This window comes from Notothenia coriiceps, unplaced genomic scaffold (genome assembly GCF_000735185.1).
Source record: "Notothenia coriiceps isolate Sejong01 unplaced genomic scaffold, NC01 NC01_scaffold00035436, whole genome shotgun sequence".
Lineage (NCBI taxonomy): Eukaryota > Metazoa > Chordata > Actinopteri > Perciformes > Nototheniidae > Notothenia > Notothenia coriiceps.
In genome coordinates this window covers 39,496-58,807 of record NW_011368137.1, presented here as the reverse complement: position 1 = coordinate 58,807, position 19,312 = coordinate 39,496, and the positions used below count along the sequence as shown (strand labels likewise).

The 19,312-nt window shown below is 41.0% G+C and overlaps 3 protein-coding genes across 4 annotated transcripts; 2 read left to right on the top strand and 1 right to left on the bottom strand.

Annotated features, from left to right (window-relative positions):
* Positions 1-4,211: 4,211 nt before the first annotated feature.
* LOC104962836 (cystine/glutamate transporter) lies at positions 4,212-7,848 on the top strand. The gene is made up of 11 exons (XM_010791335.1): positions 4,212-4,390; positions 4,619-4,734; positions 4,843-4,968; positions 5,061-5,160; positions 5,278-5,322; positions 5,415-5,538; positions 5,631-5,734; positions 5,822-5,918; positions 6,849-6,998; positions 7,266-7,443; positions 7,645-7,848. Exons 1-11 carry the CDS (start codon positions 4,212-4,214, stop codon positions 7,707-7,709), a joined length of 1,284 nt encoding a protein of 427 aa, XP_010789637.1. The 3' UTR covers positions 7,710-7,848.
* An 807-nt stretch (positions 7,849-8,655) lies between these two features.
* On the bottom strand, positions 8,656-14,230 carry foxm1 (forkhead box M1). Of its 2 annotated transcripts, none has more exons than XM_010791333.1 (9): positions 14,191-14,230; positions 12,504-12,987; positions 12,261-12,409; positions 11,475-11,666; positions 11,230-11,358; positions 11,021-11,080; positions 10,615-10,663; positions 10,363-10,529; positions 8,656-9,798 (listed from the first exon to the last, which is right to left on the bottom strand). In XM_010791333.1, exons 2-9 carry the CDS (start codon positions 12,949-12,951, stop codon positions 8,977-8,979), a joined length of 2,016 nt encoding a protein of 671 aa, XP_010789635.1. In that variant the 5' UTR covers positions 12,952-12,987; positions 14,191-14,230; the 3' UTR covers positions 8,656-8,976. The 2 variants fall into 2 exon arrangements, with proteins under 2 accessions (XP_010789635.1, XP_010789634.1); XM_010791332.1 differs by having other exon boundaries at positions 14,058-14,215.
* A 128-nt stretch (positions 14,231-14,358) lies between these two features.
* On the top strand, positions 14,359-16,350 carry rhno1 (RAD9-HUS1-RAD1 interacting nuclear orphan 1). The gene is made up of 3 exons (XM_010791331.1): positions 14,359-14,494; positions 14,647-14,828; positions 14,970-16,350. Exons 2-3 carry the CDS (start codon positions 14,670-14,672, stop codon positions 15,702-15,704), a joined length of 894 nt encoding a protein of 297 aa, XP_010789633.1. The 5' UTR covers positions 14,359-14,494; positions 14,647-14,669; the 3' UTR covers positions 15,705-16,350.
* Positions 16,351-19,312: the final 2,962 nt, after the last annotated feature.

The window sequence follows — 19,312 nt, the reverse complement described above, 5'->3', positions numbered from 1 at the left end:
TTAAAGTAGTTTTTAATGTTTGAATAAAGCATAATTCGTTTGTCTGTTTTGCACATCCTCCTGTTAATATCTTTGTACATCCGGCACTAAAGTGTTTTATTGTAGAGATCACTGTCATGATATTCATGTTATGTCACGTTTTTATGTCTAGGTTTGGGTGTTTTGCTGTTCTCCCTGTCATGTTTTCCTCCTGGTTTATTGTCTGGGCCTTTTCCCTGTGTTTTTCCTCCTGTCGTTAGTTTCCCTGGTGTGTCTAGTTGTCTGATTGTGTTCACCTGTTTCTCCTCCCCTGTCCGTCTGTTTCTCGTCTTGTGATTACCCCTCCCCTATTTAGAGGCAATGGATGTCCACTCTCGGGAGACGTCCGACAGTGGTGCGTTTACCCAAAGTGACAGACCTAATTTTAGCCCTATTTAGAGGCAATGGACGTCCACTCTCGGGAGAGAGACCTCCAGCATGTGTCCCTGAAATGGGGACTCTGTTTATTTCACACATCCACGACAGAGNTACTTTGTCAGACTTCATATTTATCTGTTGATACCCCCAACGTTTTTTTCTTATTCAAAAGAAGACCTTTTTATTCAAACATTAAAGAATACTTTAAGTTAAGGTCTTCTTTTGAATAAGAAAAAAACGTTGGGGGTATCAACAGATAAATATGAAGTCTGACAAAGTACTTAACGTCCAATATATTGCATAGTTTATTTTGGCACTTGACAATCACCTTCCCTGAATTTGACTCAGGTGTAACTAAAGTCTGATTTAAGGGTTGTTTATATTTCAAAACATTAATCAGAATCTGCAAAGTAACTAAAATAAATGTAGTGGAGTAAAAATACCAGGTTAACCTCTGAATTGTAGTGGAGTAGAACAAAGTAGTTTGCTGCTGTAACAAAAACATTTCCCAACTTAGGATCAATAAAGTATATCTTATCTTATCTTATCTTAAGATAATCGATGGCTACTGCCATATTTGGAAAATGTGCCTCTGAACCTTGACAAGTGCATGTTTCAGGCTTATCAATGAACAACAGGCGGGGTCACAGACATAAGACCAGCTGTTAAATAAAGCTCTTCTGACCTTAGGTGTCATGTGGGTATATTAATTCACCCATTTATTAATTATATGTTTTAAATTTGATAACACCACTGTGTTTCGTATCCCCTAAACCTCCAGGGTGTACACAGCTTAGAGTTGCAGTCCTATATGGACATTTTGCCACTTATTTTTGCTAGTTTTCCCAATATTGCCACCAATTAATAGAATCTCAGCTGATTTGCATGTCGAAAGTGCGTCCACAAGCTCGGTGATGAGCCAACTTCAGTTTTTGCTCCATGTGTTGCAGACTTTGGGTGGATTGATAAATGCTGTTGTCTAATGAGGTTTTGCAGACATGTTGTCTTAGGCAGATTCTAAGTGAGGACCCACATGGGATGTAAAGTGTTTGTGTGCCTGTGTCTGCGACTTCATTCTGCAGCTGTCTCCTTCTGCACAGACCACATTAATGATAGAACAGAGGCATGGGCATAGACTGCTCATTAAAGAGAGAGAAGGCTAGAGGAAGAAATGTGAAGTGGAGAGGATGCAGACGGTGGAGGAGTATGAGACAGCAAAAAGAGAAAAATGAAAATTGAAGAAACTTAAAAGTGAAGATGCGCACAATTGAGCAAGGACATGACTCAGCACCTGCAGGGCAACACTGCTCCTTCCTCTCACCACATCTTCTCGCGCTTTCTTCCTCCTTCCTTTCTTTATCCCCCCCTTTTTCGTCTCTTTGGGACTTCTTCTTTTGCCTCACATTATCACAGCGGCTCTGGCACTCCTGCTGTTGAAGCTCTTAATTCCCACACCTCTACCTCTGCAGTTCTGCTGAGTTAGGCCGATGTCGCTTTTACCTCACAGCGGAAGGTCATCCCTCCATCTCCTGAGTGGTGATGGACAGAGGGGAGGGGGGAGAGAGAGGAGAGGAGAGCATATGGCTAGTTAACTTTAATGCGGAAGCAGATGTCTCTCTGTGTACAGTCTGTGTATGTGAGATCAGTGGAATGGAAATGTGTCATGCTATGATCATACGAAGGGATATTTGTAGTCTTTATTGACAGGGGAGCCGGGGCTCGGACCTACGTGGCTTGCGAAGGGATTCCAGCTTTTTCCACTGTTGCTTTTGTTATGATGAAAGAGAACTTAAGTATTCACATAATCCAATTAATTTGCAAAACGGTATTACATTTAAGGTTGTTTGGACGTTATTTTCAGTCTGGAGGAACACTGTAATTAAAGGTGTAACACTTTTCTTTCTACAAACTATCTACACACTGCCATCGTGTGTGTTTGTGTTTCATAAAGACACACAGCCAGAATTAATTGAACATTGTGTTGGAATAATGTATCTTAATTTGCTGCAAGTCATGCCGACATCAAATAGTCTACCAAAACAAACGTAATCACCTTTTTTATTATAATTTTTTTTTCCACTCCTTTCTTTTTTTAAGCCGCTTATGCAAGACCTCTGCCCCACTGCTAAAATTATGTGAAATGACAGAGAGTTTTGGGCGCGTGAGACCACGGCCTGTTTAACTTTGCATAGCTCTGTAGCAAGCCAAGCCGACGGACTGGGACACAGCTACACAGTTACCCATCAGGCAAGCTGCTCCTCTCCTCTAATGCACATCCTCCAGCCGTTAAAACACATCCTCATGCCAGTTGTATAATTGAAGAGATTTCAACGGACGGTACTGGATGAGGTGTGAGATTATAACCCAGGCCTATGGCCCCACTCAGTCTTTGCTTCTCTCAGCAGAGTCAGCGGGATGCCCGGTGATCCCAGTGACACGTCTGAAAAATTGAGCGGAGGTTTTGCTGTGAAAGTGCCCTGAGGCAATTCTAACTCCAAAAAAATGGGTCTGTGCAAGGTTAGAGCAGGATATAGAAGAGGTCGGGTGTGAGGGTTGGGGGAAGTGTGGTGTTGTTGCCTTCAGAAGAGTGATGAGTGCAGACCAACCAGAAGTCTTGCAGGTGTTGCTGCCTTAGTCACAGGGTTTGACTGAGTGCCACATGGGGAAGAGGAGAGCCTGATGAAGAGGATGCGGTGACCGCTCAAACACACCATGATGGATGGAGAGAGAGACTGTAGCATCTGCCATGCCTGCCAGTATAGGCCAAGCAGAGCATTAGAGAGAGGGGTTTTAAAGCACAGAGTGTACAGTAAGAAACACCTCAGGGTAAAATCTCAAAATGATGTTAAACTTAAAAAGGGGTATGGGACGGGGTTCAATTGTCCGTTCAAAAAATGGCTTAGTCGGTTGGGTTGAGCTCCAAAACATTTTAATAACAGCATCAAAAATAAAATAACGAAACAGCGCACCTTAAACAAACAAAATAAAAGACAAAGGCCGTCCATCACTCTTCAGAGTAGACGTGTTCTGGCTGTTGCCTTCTCTGCAACAAAAACCCGAACACGTCCCAGCTGTTGCCTTCTCTGCAACATTCTTCCGAGTTTCACAGTCCTCACTACCCCAAGGAACAAACACCGTCCCTTTTTAACCCATGGCCCCTCCCACAGGCTCACCGTCCACAGGTGACACAATCAACTCAAACCACATTGTCAACATAAAAAATCCGACCCAAACATAAACAGCTTAACCACGTCTTAACATAATCATTTAACAAATTCACAATCGCACAATAAATAATAAATTGCATGGTTAATTTTTAGGAAGAGAGCAAGAAATGTTTGGTGTGTGGTGTGTGTGTGTGTGTCGGCTGTCAGTGGCGGAGTCAGTCACTCTGTGACCCGCTCCGTCACAGCAGGCTATTTCACTTTTTTTATTTGTTTCATCTTAGTGTCAATTTGCTTTTAAGATGTCTGTCAATGCATTTTCAATCCATCAATTATTAAAAGTAACAACTAAAATAATTGACGATGTAACAACTCAATCTCCATGATGTGAACCTTTTGCACATTTTGAAAATAATTGATAATCAAAGAAATTAGGTTTATTGCCATATTATTGAGGTACAAATGCCTGAATAAATACTTTCCTAAATAAATAAAAGAATGAATAAAAATAATTCTGAAATTAATACATTACATACAATACCCACGGGCCTGACGAAACATTTATATATTTAGAAAAAATTGCATTCCACATCATGATATAATGTGTCTAATTCAAACAATAACACTGATTGGTGACTCTACACCTCACAAATGGTTTTGATTAAATTAATTACCTTTAATCTGCTGCTCTCTGTTCCATTAGGGGCCCTGTGCTATGCTGAACTGGGCACCAGCTTCACAAAATCAGGGGGCCACTACACTTATCTACTGGAGACACTGGGGCCACTGCCTGCCTTTTTACGACTCTGGGCTGAGTTCTTTTTCATCAGGTTTGTCCATTTTAAATGTATTCACATTTAATGAATTTAATTTGGGTGACGGTCTGAATGTTTGCATAGTTAGCCGTTGACTGCGTCTGGTATTTTTGTATTGTACCCTCCTTTTGAGTGTAACATTAAGTGAGTAGCCTGTATAACCAGGGAAGAAAATGACGAAAGAAAGACATTTTTTTTTTATCAATTAATTCAGACTACTTAACAACATTTGTTTATGTCCAGGCCTTCTGTGGCTTCCTATGTGTCCCTGGCGTTTGGCCGCTATGTGGTGGAGCCGTTCTATGCACCCTGTGATGCTCCCACAGTACTGATCAAACTTGTCAGCATCTTGGGATTGAGTAAGTACTTTTATACCTCTGTCTTCTATCCACCATTACCCGACATGGCCATACATAAACATAGTCATAACCTTCTGTTTTTCTATATTTGTCTTTGTGTCTCTGTAGCGTTTGTGGTGGTGGTGAACTGCTGGAGTGTGACCATGGCCTCCCGCACTCAGGTCACCTTGACTTTTATCAAGATGTTTGCTCTGGTCCTCATCATCGTCCCCGGTTTCATCGCACTGGCCAAAGGTGGGAGGGTGCAATTGTTTCCTTATGAGGATACAGATGTCTCTCCAGCTGTTAAATGATCATCAATTCATGTTCTTCTTTTTTCTTTCCAGGAAAAACTGAGAACTTCCAGAACGGTTTTGAAGTCGAGTCAATAACACTGGATAGGTTGCCGCTGGCATTCTATAATGGCCTATATGCCTACGGTGGATGGTAAGAATATTTTATCACAGTATGAATGACGGCTTAAAACCTCTTTATGTGTTCTTATTGTCTTATAATAAACCAGTAATAATACAAACAATTGTTGTGTATCCCCTTTTCCTTTAGGTTTTATCTGAACTTTGTCACAGAAGAGGTCATTAACCCAAATAGGTATATTTGCTCCAACATCTGTCCCATCTTAATCTATATGTTAAGGCATTGTTAACTCATAAATAATATCATATGTCACTGCTTGTTGACAGAAACATCCCGCTGGCAATAATCTGCTCCATGGTGATGGTGACAGTCTGTTATGTGCTTGTTAACGTGGCCTATTACACCATGATGACTCCTGCTGAGCTGCTGCTGTCTGAAGCCGTGGCTGTGGTCAGTGCTGTGCTGCTACCTTGCATTTAAAAGGAAAATCATTGAGAAATAGAAACTGTATGTTACAATGCTCCAATCCTGTGTGTCTGCAGACGTTTGCCAACCGTGCTCTCCAGGGAATGGCCTCCGTGATTCCCTTTCTAGTTGCCCTTTCCTGCCTTGGAGCGCTTAACGGTGGTTTCTTCGGGGCACCGAGGTAATCTAGGAACATATTTTTGATTGAAATGAGCCAGGAATGTTAACGGCCTGATTGGAAGTCTTGTTTTGACTGTTTGTGTTGCAGGATGCTGTTTGTGGGAGCCAGGGAGGGTCACTGGCCTCCGATCTTTTCCATGATTCACATCCGCAGACACACACCATTGCCTGCTGTGCTGTTATTGGTAAAGCACTTATATACTCTTACAATCTATTAATTTAACATTCCACCACAGTCTTCTTAACCCTTTAACTGCCAGCACCAACATTTGGTAGAGCACATTTTGTGTCTTGATATCTTGTTGAAAAAAAAAAAAAAAAGTTTAACTGATTCAGCCAGCTCTACCCTTTGGTTGGCATGTTATGCACAAAACAACCTCTAGATGTCACTGTGGTTTGAACAGAAAGCCCTTCAGCTAGGTGTAATTATGTTTTTGAAACTTTTTTCACTATCTTTTATGAATATATCTGGTTGTATATATTGCTAATTTTCCATAAAAGAAACAAATGTATTTCAGTTTGTCTTTTATTTGAGTTTGATGCATACAAATACTGTACTGTATATGATGATTATTGAAAATGCACTTTTACCATAACAGGCCAGCTCGACCAGTTGGTAGAGGCTCATAAAAACAAAACTGTGTGGTCAGTCGAAAAAAAAAAATGGTTTGTGGTTATATGTGGCCCATTTGATAAAAAAAAATGCAAACGAATAATTTTTCCATAGCTTTTTTCTTGGTCCGGCAGTTAAAGGGTTAAGCTGATAAAGTTAGCTTTTTACATTTTGTTTTTTTGTCAAACTACTGTTTCAACGGGCAAGTATGGATACTTAATGTATATTTGGTTTTAAATCAAAAAATAATAATAAAGAAGTAATTGAAAATGTCTTTGATATACAATGCAATATTATATACTTTTTCATTTTCATTTGTAACACGGTATTTTTATGTTGTATGCACAAATGATGTGATATTTCAGAGGATCTCTAATTAACCAATAACTTGATTTCTAAAAAAGCATATCATATTTGCAATATTTATTATGTCTATTGTCTGTTTCATATCACTTAGCAGACTGAGTATGGATCAGTCATTATACTTGTGTTGTGTCTGCAGTACCCCATGGTGGTGGTGATGTTAATGACAGGAGAGATCTACCAGCTCATCAACTTTGCTTCCTTTTCTCGCTGGTTCTTCATCGCCTTGGCAACCTTGGGGATGCTCATCCATCGATATCGCTTCCCCCTCCACCCAAGACCTTTCAAGGTTAGATTCAGAGGCTTTATTGTCATATAAACAGCAGCTACAGTGTAGATAGGGCAATGAACATCTTAAGTCCCTCCAGCAATATATACACACATATAACACATAAAACGAAACCAATAAAATAGTGCATGAAGAAACAAAGTACAATAAGCTAAATATTGCAGAAAATTAGCTTAATAATAATAATGAGAGAATAATAGGTTAGTGTTTCAAACTGCAGACATCTCCACAATAAAGCGAACTGACCTGTTTTATTTTCACCCAAAGGTGCCACTGGTCATCGCGGTCACCTTCACCGTGGTCTGCTTCTTCATCGTGGGTCTCTCTCTGTACTCGGACCCCTGGAACACAGGGATCAGCTGTGCCCTCACCCTGACCGGGGTCCCAGTGTACTATCTGACCGTCTACCGCTACCGCCTGCCCCATTCATGGAGACGCTTCTTCGGTAGGTCACACCTAAATCTGCACACTTGTCCTTTTGTAAAAATGTTAGGAGAGAATGCAGCAAAGGTAAGATTTGGACGTAGCCCTTTGTATAAAAGTGATGTTTTGTACTGTAACAAAGAGAAGGAATTTGACACGTTTTATCTTGAGTATTGCCAGAATCCAAATCCTTTTCAACACAACTCTCTTTTCTTTCCCCCAGACTACTTGAGCAAGCAGCTGCAGATCCTTTTGGAAGTGGCTCAGCAGGAAGTGCGAACATACTGAAGACCGCTTTCTACTGAATAACACCTTGAGAAGTCCTAGATTACTATTTTGTTACGGGTTTGAACCCGTTTTAGCTGTCCATTTTGATGCTAAAATAACTGTAATGTGCTGTTTTGAGAAAACTATTAAAACTACAAATGACCCAGCTGGTTTATCTGACTTTTTTTGTACAATTTGAGAAAAAGTTTAACACCATTTCAGTTTCAGGAGGGGCTTTCTCTAGTTCTCATTCATCAGAAACATCTAAATCTCTGCTTAAGTGCCCAAGTTCTGTAAGGAACAATCTATAAATGTTTTTTACCTTTTACTCAAGTGTAAATAAATTAGGTATTGCTATGTAGTTTAACAGATGGAATACACATGAGAAGGCTAAGTAGTGTATAGTTCGTGTAAGGCTGGAAACATCTTTATTTAAATGTTTTAATTGTTAGCAAGTGGAGTGAAATCAAAGCCGTCTTTCATCGAAAACAATAATGAATACAAAATGTGCCAACACCAGCAGATTTATTGTACAGTCAGAACAAACAACAACTTCAGAAAACAGAAAAAGGCACATGCTACGAAATCTGTTTGCTACAAACCACAACACTCTTGCTTTCCATTCAGCAGCAACTGTTAACAGATCACTGCAATGCAATCCCTCTCACATACAAACAAGCATTCTGACAAACTTGGAGGAAATATTAAAGCCAAACATTATTCTGTGACATTTTCAGAACGCGGAATATCTCCCATTCTGACCTCCAAAGATGGTTCTGCAAAAGCTATTCTGTTTGTGCTCACAAGAAAATACAATTGCGTCTGAAAACTATTACAAAGTGTGCTAGATAGATACAAAATATTTAGTATATTGCTCCATAAGACGTCCTTAAAACACGGTGCTCTCTGTGGTGAAGATGGTTCTAACCCTATTGCTGTTAGCGCTACTTGTAATCCTCTGCTACGGTTTATTGCTAACAATCTCGCAATCTACAAGTCGATTCGCATCTGGCTGGCTTATCAGGCAATATATTGTCTTTACATTTACATACGCAAAAGCTAAATTATATATTAAAATGTGCAAATCAACATACATTCACATACATAGATATGATAGGTAGGATGAAGGATCAAAAGAAAACAGGAAGACATTCACTTATAGAAAGAAGCCCTTAATGAAATAACCAATGAGAAAGCTAGAAAGTGGAGAGGAACTTTGAAATGGAACTTTTTCCCCCATTTTCTCCTCTAGTGTTTTCATGTGGTCGAAAATGTTTTTGCCCATACTCTACTTAAATTGAGGGATGAACTCGGACCAGCTGATATTAGCCATACCCAGGTCCTCCTCAACCAGATCAGAGAAGCTAATGTCCACCAGGATCTCCCTCAAGCTGTCGTTCATCGTGTCCAGGACGAGGCCCTCCGTGATGGAGCGGTTGGCGGCGCCTCCTCCCGCATGGAGCAGCCCTCCGGAGCCGTCGCTTCTGAGGCCCTCCATGGGAGAGTCTGTGCTTGCAGGGGGGGGAGCGACTGTGAACAGCTCTCTGGGGGAGCTAAACAGAGGACAGTCTTTAAAGGGAGTGCTGTTGAAGCTAAAGGTGGTGTAATCGTGTCGGGGGGTCACTGCAGGACCGCCTGGCGTGCGGATGGGACTAAAGTCTAGAGCGCTCTGGCTCCCTTTGCCCAGGGGGGTCACCTTCCAGGGCTCGGGTAGGGCGAGAGAGGGAGGCTTGCTGGGCGTGGAGGAGGTCAGGTGGCTGCTGCTTTTTACGGGGGTCTTTGAGGAGGAGAAGCCTCGGTCGGGGCTCTGCTGCTCCTCCTCCTCCTGAGGCTCCTCCAGCTCCGTGGTCAGCATCTCCTGGAAAGTGGAAGCGTCGGAGACTACGCCGGAGTCCAAGAAGGTGTTATCGGGGCAGAGGAGGACCGGCTCCTCGTCCAGAGAGTGAACCAGCCGCTGTTTGCGCCGAGAGCTGCTGGCTTGTCTCTTCGGAGGGGCTTTAGGAGTCTCGCATTTAATCGGCACACACACCAGCTCTTCCTTCACCTCCACCTTGAGGTCTTCGTTCTTCTGAGGATGCAGCACTACTGCCGGGGCGTCGCTTTGCATCACCTGTCGGACATAATAGGCTTAATATCCTTTCGCTCCAGGTTATACGTTTAAAGCCTTTTTGCACAAATGCAGCATAACAACATGATAACAGATCAAGGGACACAGGGAGGTAAAAGGTGTGATAAGTAAAAGAAAATAGTATAATAATAATAATAATCCCTCTTGGTAAAATAAAGGCAGACATAAGACTTAAGAGAATTAAATAATAAAACCCGTAAAATAAATAAAACAATTACAACATTTTAAATAATGGCAAAAATAAGATTTAAAGACCAATTGAAAAGGGGGTGTCGCTGAGAGATCTATGAAATAAAATAAAATAAATAAAATCTATTAAATACAAAAATAAAAAAGTGGGGGTGTCGCTTGTAAAAAAAAAGCTGATCTAAAAAGATGTGTTTTCAGTTGTTTAAAAATGTGTGAAATGTCCACTTCACATAAAACCTGCACTTGACAAATGTACCAGAAACATTCCCACACATAATTCTTTGACAATATCCAACCAGACAACCTGATGTTTTTCTAATCGTGCTACAAATCTGCAGCGCATGACAAGAGCTTTACCTTAGGAGCTATCCGCACTCTCTTGGCTCCTCTTGAAGTGGGCCGTTTCTGCTGCAAGCAAGTGGGGGGGTACGGGGCGGGCGGAAGGTAGATGGAGGAGTTGACGGGCAGCTGGATGGGAACCAAGTAGGAATCGGTTCGAGGGAGAAGAGGTTTCATCCTTCTCTCTGAGTATAGAAAACACAACGGTTTAATGAGAATGTCTGACTTTATCTGCCATGTTTTCTTTTTCACTTTTCCAATTTCACTCACCAGAGCTAACTGGCATTTTTCTTGCATCAGGAAGCATTCTCTTTTGTTGCTGGAAAGAAAAAGGAAATGACATAGCATTATTTTACAGTTAAATCCAACAGTGGCCTCACTGTACTACTCTTGACTACACTTAAGTGACAAGCTTCTCTCCCTTGTTTCAGCGTTGGGCGAGCTAGAACAGACACAAGTTAAAGATAGACTTCTTATACATGTCCCTACACTTTAAGGAGAAATGATGGATGTATATCTGCTGCTCACTTCCTCTCCTCCTGTAAGAAAAAGATCTCCCTAGACCTCAGAGTGAAAGTGGATGTCAGATTTTCTGTCCCTTTTCCACTTTCTGCTGCTTGACTGTAAAGAGGAAGACTGTTGGACCTAGAGATTTAAAAGGATCAAGCCATCTTACTTGGTTGGAAAATAAAAGCATTGGCACCGTAACAGGAGCGGTCATTGGATCACAACCAGGCTGTAGAAAAAGATGTGGAATTGAAGAAAACAAAGATGATTTAAAACCAAAAAAACAGTTGATCATGATGAAATCAAAGAATAAAAAATAAAGAACATTAAGGCAAAAACATTCATTCAGTTTCAGTGTTGCATGTATTTTGTGGTCACCTTGTACACCTGATCAAGAGTCAGGCATCGGTTGGCCTCAGGTCGGATAGTCCAGAAAGAGATTTTACCGTCTGGTGACGTCTCACGAATAAACATATCGTGCAGAGAGAGGTTATGGCGGATGGAGTTCTGTAATTATAGAGAAGAAACACAAATCTTGATTGCATGTTACAGTAAGTGACATTTAATTACTTATATCTGCTATATTATTTATAAATTATTATATATAAATTGTTAAAAATCACCTTCCATCCTGGTTTGGCCACCTCTCTGAAGTAAGGGAAGTGGTCTTCGATCCACATGTAAATCTCTTTCAGTGTCATCCTCCTGCTCTTCCCACTGTTAATGGCAAACTGGATCATGGCCATGTAGGAGTACGGTGGGCGCTCTGACATGGGCTGCTGAGCCGACTCTGCATCAATTAGTGCATTTCGCGCCTGTGAAAGAAATAAAGAAAAAGAGTCTTCAATACAAGATCCATCTTTTGAACTGTAGACACAAATGTTAAGATTAACTTGATATGTTGTTTTTTTAATTCTACACAGGGCTTACTCCTCAATCTTTAGTCATTCAAACCTCTTAATTCTGGATTCACTCAGAAATAGGAATGTAAAAAACCGTAAAAAAAAGTACATGCCTGGAAAAACAAAAGCATTTTTGAAAAGAAATTGATCAACTACGAGAGTTAAAACCGACTTAATCCATTAAGCTCATGCAGTTAATATACCATCTTTAAAATGTCTGGCCCATACAAATATTCAAACTGATTAACAACTTCAATTAAGCCGTTACAATAAACTCCTCATTAATACAATATTGCAGTTATCAACAGTTTTACATAATTTTAACTCAGCAGCACAAGTGTTATGTAATCCCCATACTAGAGAGATAACTGTATATCACAATAAAGTGGTGTGCCACTGAAAGGATGGTGTTTAGGGGACATGCTGAGATCAGTGTCACACATAGACATACATGTTATCACATCAGCAGTAAAAGTCCCACTGAGGTGACAAGGAGGAGCAGCTGACCTGAAAAGTCCCTGAACTCATGGTGAGGTTCTCCTTGCCGGCCATCTGCTTGACAGGATCTGGTTGGAAGCCACATGTGTTCATTTTGCCGAGCCACTGAATATTGGTGAGGCTGTCGTCTAAAGGACCACACTCAAGTTCCTTATTCACTAATAAAGAAAGCGGAAAAAACATTATTGCTTCAAGAAAGGGAGGATTAAAGACAGATAACCAAGCTATGAAAGACTTCAAATGTCTCCATACATGCTTTAAGTCCGGTGAGATGTTTAGCATCCGGGGAGCGGTGCATCGTTTCTGTTTTCGCTGTTTGATCAACTGTCGAGACGTCATCCCCTTCAGCAGCAGGCTGGCAAAAAGATCCATTGTCCCGGCTGCTATTCTCACTCAGAAGGATGAATTTGTTCCTCCCCTGGACTCCACACTCTTTTCCTTTGGCAGTGAGGGCCCGGATAACACTTTGAAGGTCTGCTGTTTTGGGGACAACCACCACCTGTGTGTCAGACAGGGAAGGGTGATCAATAATGCGGATGCCATCGGGGAATCTCTGAGTGGCAGCTGGTTTAGAAGGTTCTTTGGAGCCCGATGCATCATCTTGGCTTTTCAATTCAGCAGCTGGTGGATCATTTTGCTGAAAGGGCAACTTTCTTCTTCTGAGGATCAGGGGTCTCCTTGGGCTCCGTCTCATGATCATCAAATGCTCCTAGGAGTTCACTGGTATTCTGTACAACTGTAACACAAAGACAAAAAATTGATGTAACAACCATATTGTTTCAAAACCTCCTAAAGGTCAACTTTTATCACACCATGCTAACTGGAAATAGGTTAGTTTACCTGGCAGAAGGTATGAAATCAATGCTAAGCTAGCTGGATAACAATGAAAGCAGGCGGGTTATAAACCGTTGCTTTGTACGCTTGACTATTTAGATTGACACGAAGAAATTAATGAATATCAAATACCAGCACACATACTGTGCATTGGTAGGTCGAATTATATTCTAATAATATAGACCTGATAGGTGAAATTCAGCTCCGCTTTGACCCTTTTTTGCTTTTTTAGATGCAGTATCGCGCAGATTTAGCAGCCTGTCTCCGGATCACTAGGTTTTGTTCCCTGGCGACACTTGCCTTCTAGAACTACAGTTGTTAAATAGCTGCAGTTGGCGTGTTTTGCTAACGTTTACCGCTGATTCCCTGGCAAACAGCCAACGTTTAGATCGGTTCACAACTGACTTATTTAAATAGCATATAAAGTAGTTAAGTATTTCAGAAAAACGTGGCTAGTGATTTAGATAAGCGACTAAATGTAATCTGAAAGGTTTCGCAGATTATACAACCGATTCAGGTGGCTTCTGTGTTAAAGCAAATAAAAGCGAGATAGCTAACGTTAGCTAGCTATGTGTTGCAACAAGAAGCGTTGCAAGTAATGGATTATTTGTCTTTTGAGGTATGCCGAATTAAAGGCTTTCTTTAAATTATTGGTAAAACATCCCAATTTTTTCTTGCACCGATGTTTCTTTAAATACAGAGGTTATAAATATTAAAATGTCACATTTCCTAAACGGGGTTCAATGTGTCATCCATTTGAGTCATGAGAAATAAATGCACCAACATACAAAATGCATATCATGGAGGAAATCTTTGTTTTGTGGCATCAAACCTTTACTAACATCACATTGTAACATTGTCCTTGTTACAGTCAACGTCAGCTAAATGTAAGCTAAGCTAAGGCAGCTAGCTATCACGCAGGTTATCAGCTAGCACATAACACCATTGTAACAAAACTAGATAAAGCCAAACCTTCATATTACTGTGATGTTTCAGGCAATTCCGCCTTGCTTGTCTCCTGCTAATAGTTGAAACAATTGGCACATAATCGATGTTAAATCAAAGGATCCGTAATATGTATAATGGTTCATTTGGTCTTATTTACATGCTGCCTTGTCGACTCAACAACGTTTTTGAATTTTGGCGCTGTGGGTCCCTCATCCGTCACTCTGATCACGTGGTATACATGTGCACCAATAGCGATCCAGAGAAAATACCATATGGTCCCAACCCCCAATCAGAATCGACGTTGGTGGAAACTATGGTGGAAACCAGGAAATAGTAAGCAACAGGAAGACGGAAAACAAGAGAAGTTCCTAGTAGACAACAACAATGGAATACCTAACGTTTTATTTATGAGTTAATTGTTTGCAATAATAACTATGTCTAGCTCGAAGCATAACATTTAGGTAAGTTCTATGTCGTGCTAGAATTAAAACGTTCAAAAGTACGCAGCTAAATGTTGACTCCTTAACCGTATACTTGGATATCTCATTAGTGTATAGTATTTAAACCAGAAAATGACATGTGTTAAGAGTAAGTGATGTTTTAATTCCACTAGGTGTTCAGGAATGATCATTATTAATGCCCCGTAAAGCCAAAAAGACAGAGAAGCCTCCCCTGCCGTTCCTGGAGCATCCTGTGCGTGGAGCCAGACTCCAAAATGTACCTGAAGTCCGAGCAGCACTCAATCCCAAAGAGTTTTTTACAGAGACACAGAACAGTTCATCTCTAAATTCTTGGGTAAGCTCGTTTATTTTAAACACCAGTGTTCATATCACAGAATGTGTTCTAACTGGAAGTGTCTGCAGTTAATCCTGACCTTTCTGGGGAGTTACTTTGCAGAATTATAACTATTTGATATGTGCCCTCTACTCTTTTTAGGTAAGACCAGAATTTGATCGTTCAGTTGCAGCTGCACTTCCAGTGAAACGAGGCGGAAGAAAAAAGTGCCTCTCTGCCACAAGCATTCTTGACAATTCCAGTCAGCTGTCCAGGAAAAAGAGTGTGTGCCAATTCCCCTCATTATCTTTTCATACAAGGTCAAGAGCCCAATCTAATCAACAAAGGAGTACACACACAAAGAAATCTTCAGAGTCTCCAGATGTGTGTGAAACAGGAAATCAACCACAGGGAGCGTGCCAAATCAAAAGGACTGCACAGCACTCAGACACACCAAAGAGACAGACATCCACATTCAGAAAAAGGAATGTGAAGACACTTTCCAATGGGGCTGCATCCTCCAGTAGGTGTTTGGACCCATCTGAAAATCCATCTATTCAAGTGACAGAGAGATGCAGTATTCCAGCAGATGGTGATGTGACACCGGCCTCCAAAACGTGCAGCACGACTGAGGTTAGCAGTGTCAGTCCACCACCTGATGTTGACACTCCAAAAGTAATTCAAGAAGGGAGTAGTCATCCCTCCTCGTCCTCTCCACACTTGCTACAGGCTCAGCCATGTACACCACCATGTAATCAGCCACCCGAAATGTTAGTGGCTGACACACCAGAGAGGGATTATGGGTTGAAGGTGACATGGAGGAAGAGGAGGGGTCTGATGTTGTTGTTAAAAGAGAGGGGCCATCTCTCGGACTCAGATGTGTTTAATCACAGCTGATTTTGTAAGAAGAATAGAAGGCAATGCTGAAAAAAGACATTGATTATTCATTGGACTGCTTCTTCTATAATTGTTTGTATAAACTACTGTGATGTGTAAGGTGATGATCATATTTCAGTTCATTTACTGTTTACCTTTTTTTTTTTTTTTTGAACATCATAATGATAAATCAAGGATGTTATTAAATAAGTTTCTGCCACCCACCCACTCCAAGCCCTGAGACTTATCGTACAAATTAAATAATGGGCAAATCTAAACTGCAATATCTAAGTTATAATTTGTTCCAATTTATCGAGATTCATCCCAACTGTACTGTATTTTTATAGACTATGTTGCAAATTAGTGACTGCCTTTATATTCATGCATAATTCTGACCTTTTGCAATACAAGCTAGTTGTTTTAGTATTATGCTTCTCGATGTTTATAGAAGATTTGAGAAAAAAAAGGTCTAGCACCTATGAGATGTATATGGTATCACATGCCTTATGGATCTAATCTAACCCTATACAATATTGTCACTTTTGTAATAAAACCATGGTTGCGGCTGAAAGACGATTTGAACTCTGCTGTTGGTGATTATTTGTAATTCTGTTCAACTTAAACCCTATTTTTCAAAATGCGTTGCATAACTATATAGAATAAAAGTACAATTCCAAAAAACAGCAAACTTAACTAGAGAATGCAATTCCTGAAGAAATTGCTAGTGGGAATGCTTTATGCTGAAAATGTGATGCTAAACTGCTATGCTGAAATGTAATGTGTAAGAAGAAAGTGAAGAATTTAGATTAAAATGATACATGAACAGTGGGGGCTTGAATGTGTGATGAGAGAAGAAAATAAAGTAAAAAGGCTTGGAAAAGCCGCAGAATATTTGAACTGCAAACTTGTGAACTAACTTGATGGCAAATGATCTGTCGCCATTGCAACGGCATTTAACGACACCCCTTAATACGCTTAGATGCGTTGATGGCTGCATCGTTACCAAACCTGTGAAGTTTTGGGCTGTTTGGAGTATTTTCACTGAAGTTTTTTGAAAACCGTTTTTCAAGGCGAGCATTGTGTTGCCATGTCAACAGCATTTGAAGAAATCTCAAAACTGTCCCGTAGATGTCTTCATGGCTGGACTCTTACACATGTGAAGTTTGAGCACTTTTTAAACATTTTCATAGGAGTTATAGCGACATCATGTTTTATGGCGAGGGATGCGTTTCCATGGAAACGGCTTATGGTGAGATCTCAGATTCGGCGTACAGCTGTTGAGGCATGGACCGGTGATATACAAGTGAAGATTGGGGGACGATTGGACCGTGTCGATTGGATTTACAGCCACATCGTGTTTCATGGCGAGTGGTCCGTCGCCATGGCAACGGCATTTGGTGACACCCGATACTACGCTTAGATGCGTTGATGGCTGCATCGTTACCAAACCTGTGAAGTTCTAGGCTGTTATGAGTATTTTCACTGAAGTTATGAGAAAACCGTGTTTCAAGGCGAGCATTGTGTTGCCATGGCAACGGCATTTGAAGAAATCTCAAAACTGTCCTGTAGATGTCTNCTCTCTCTTCTCTCTCTCTTCTCTTGATCACCCTCTCTCTTCTCTCTCTTCTCTCTCTCTTCTCTCTCTTCTCTCTTCTCTCTCTTCTCTCTCTTCTCTCTCTTCTCTCTCTCTTCTCTTGATCACCCTCTCTCTTCTCTCTCTCTTNGAGTATTTTCACTGAAGTTATGAGAAAACCGTGTTTCAAGGCGAGCATTGTGTTGCCATGGCAACGGCATTTGAAGAAATCTCAAAACTGTCCTGTAGATGTCTCCACGGCTGGACTGTTAGCACACTGCTATCTGAAGTCTGCTGCTCTGAGCATGTCAGTTGGAGTGATGACATCATCGTGTTCCATTATACACAGGTGTTTATAGTTGAGCTAACGAGCTCTGTAGAGATCAAAGGCTTCATTGTTCTGAATGAGAGATAAACCTCTTACATGTGAACGTTTTGTGGAAGAACCGTAACAGATATCTGTGAAATTTCAAAACGTGAAGGATGTCAAGGAAGTTGAGTATCTGAAGTGTAATTTTTGTGTAGTTTCGGGCAGTGCTTGAATTGGGCCGGTACTCACCGGTACGCAGTACCGGCACTTCTGATTTTTACCCATGTGGTACCGGCACTTCTTACTGAGTATCGGCAAGTGGTACCGGCCGGTACAGCCGCCGGCAATATACGTATATATTGTAAACGCAACGCAGCGCAAATGTGGGTCTGACTCTGCCTCACAGAGGGTGACTGGCTGTCTACATGACGTGGCCTGCCGACATTGCCACTTTCATACAGATCATACTAATGCCCTCGATTGGTCTCTGTGTGTCATTCAAGCTCGGAAGGGTGTGTGTTGGTGTATGTGTGGCGCGAGCGAGCGAGAAAGCGCGCGCACCGGTTACGTGTATTGTTGTTAGCATCTGGTGCTAGCTAGCTGCGCTAACGGATATAAGGAGCTGTTTCAACAACAAGGGTGGAGGGATAGTCCTTTGCTGTCAGACTGAGAGGCTGATAACTACAGCTCTGGTGAGGTAAATTACTCTCTGAGTCTTTAGATAGTTAACTTAGTTTAAGTTATCTCAGTGGGTCTCAAACGGTTCGGTCACCATTTATGTAAACACATATTTCCATTTGAGGGGGTAGTGATTAGTAAAATATGAATGAATAATACAAACAAAATGTTAACTAGGTGAAAAAAGGTAAGATAAACTTGTTGAGAGCTAAAACTAGTCTTTGCTGTTGCCTCAAAGAGGAGCAGGGGGGAGAGGCTGATTCAGGAGCCCAGACACACTCACAACTATAAATGAACCAAAAACAAATAAATAAACAAGTTTCAATGTTTTTTCATATTGGATATTGTATGTTATTGGTTATGGCCATGTACTTATGATTTTATGATTATTTAAATGTATACATTTTTGTTTCATATGGGTGTAGTCTCTTTATTTCCCCCTCAAAATGCACCAGATTGATGCATTTAAGTCCAACATTTAAAAAAAAATCTTACCGGGGGAGCATGCCCCCAGACCCCCATATAGGATTTTAGACCCGGCCCCACTGTTCCCAAATAGATTTGCAATTTTTTTTAAATAGTAACCCATCTCCATATGTTTCTTTTTGGGTCGTAGATTTAAACTAGAGGGCTATCACTTTGTGCAGCAACGCTATTGACAAATAAATCCAGCAAAAATGGCACAAAAAACTGGTAGTGGCCTCAGGGACGAGGAGTCATTTAACCAGCCAGTAGGAGTCAAGCTTTACTTTCTTTTATATCCATAAAGAAAAAGTAAATCTGTTTACAGTTGTTTCATTATGGATGTTGAGAGGTATCCATATATCTCTTCATTTTGCTCTCAAAGTGCACCAGATTGATGCATCTAACTTCAATATTTTAAAATAAATGTTCCCGGGGGAGCATGCCCCCGGACCCCCCTAGACTAGAGGTTGTCAGGTCCACTCCCCACTTATAAAAATAGCACTTTACCACTGCACCCCCTCTAATCTCAGATGCATCCTGAGTCATTTTGTTTAAGTACAGTGAGCCTTTCTAAAATATACAGTAAAGAGACAAACCCACCAG